The following is an 812-nucleotide window of genomic DNA, read 5'->3' as shown; positions in this document are numbered from 1 at the left end:
CGAGTACTGCTGGAGAAGGTAACCGGCCACATCACCGGCAGGTAACGACACTTCTCTTTTTATTTATGATTATTTTAATGTAAATGTAATTCTAAATAATGTTAATGTTAATATTATTCATAGCGATACACGACCGGACCGCAAGCTGAGCCGAGAGCTGTTGGACTATGGCCTTCTGGGCGAGGGCGTTGTCGACCTCTCCCAGGTGCGCTGCGCACACCACCGCACACGCATCACCGCACACACGACCACACGACACACACAACAGGCAACTTTTACATTTATCTGACGCTACACCGTTGGGGGGCTCATCATCGATCAGGTGTGGATCGTGAAGACGCACTTTCCAGAGCGATTCGGGTACAAGCGGTACAAGGTGAAGAAGATCATTCTCCTCGTCCGCAACCCCTTCGACACGCTCGACTCCTACTTTAACATGGTACCGCTCGCAATCGCCACCTTAAGCAGGAGCAATTGCCACCTTAAGGATCACCACCACCTTAACCGTCGTGGCAATGTTAACGCAGGTGCTGACGTCATCGCACACGAAGAGCCTGGACGAGAGCGAGTACGAGCGGCTGCAGCGCGAGTGGGACCAGCTGGTGCGACGCGAGATTCAGGTGTGGACCAAGTTCTACGAGTACTACCTCTTCGTGGCGCGCAGCAGCGGCGTACCGCTCAAGGTGGTGCGCTACGAGGACCTCATGACCCGCCGGTGGCACACCATGCGGGGCCTCATCTGCTTCCTCTACGACCTCAAGTCGCTCAAGGGCACCGTCTACGACGAGCGCATCCAAGCCCTCGCCACCCAC

The 812-nt window shown here is 55.2% G+C and overlaps 1 protein-coding gene across 1 annotated transcript in view; it reads left to right on the top strand.

Annotated features, from left to right (window-relative positions):
- Positions 1-812, top strand: part of ACA1_379630 (Fbox domain containing protein) — a gene marked incomplete at both ends in the record, with an annotated part of 10,001 nt that overhangs the window by 4,114 nt on the left and 5,075 nt on the right. Inside the window, 3 exons of the mRNA XM_004336345.1 lie at positions 156-205; positions 323-439; positions 528-776. Of these exons, the coding sequence (XP_004336393.1) occupies positions 156-205; positions 323-439; positions 528-776 (416 nt within the window). The remainder of the gene's footprint in view (positions 1-155; positions 206-322; positions 440-527; positions 777-812) is intronic.

The sequence above is a fragment of the Acanthamoeba castellanii genome (genome assembly GCF_000313135.1).
Source record: "Acanthamoeba castellanii str. Neff unplaced genomic scaffold scf7180000084712, whole genome shotgun sequence".
NCBI lineage: Eukaryota > Discosea > Longamoebia > Acanthamoebidae > Acanthamoeba > Acanthamoeba castellanii.
The sequence above is the reverse complement of the archived record's forward strand: the minus strand, read 5'-3'. Positions and strand labels throughout refer to the sequence as shown.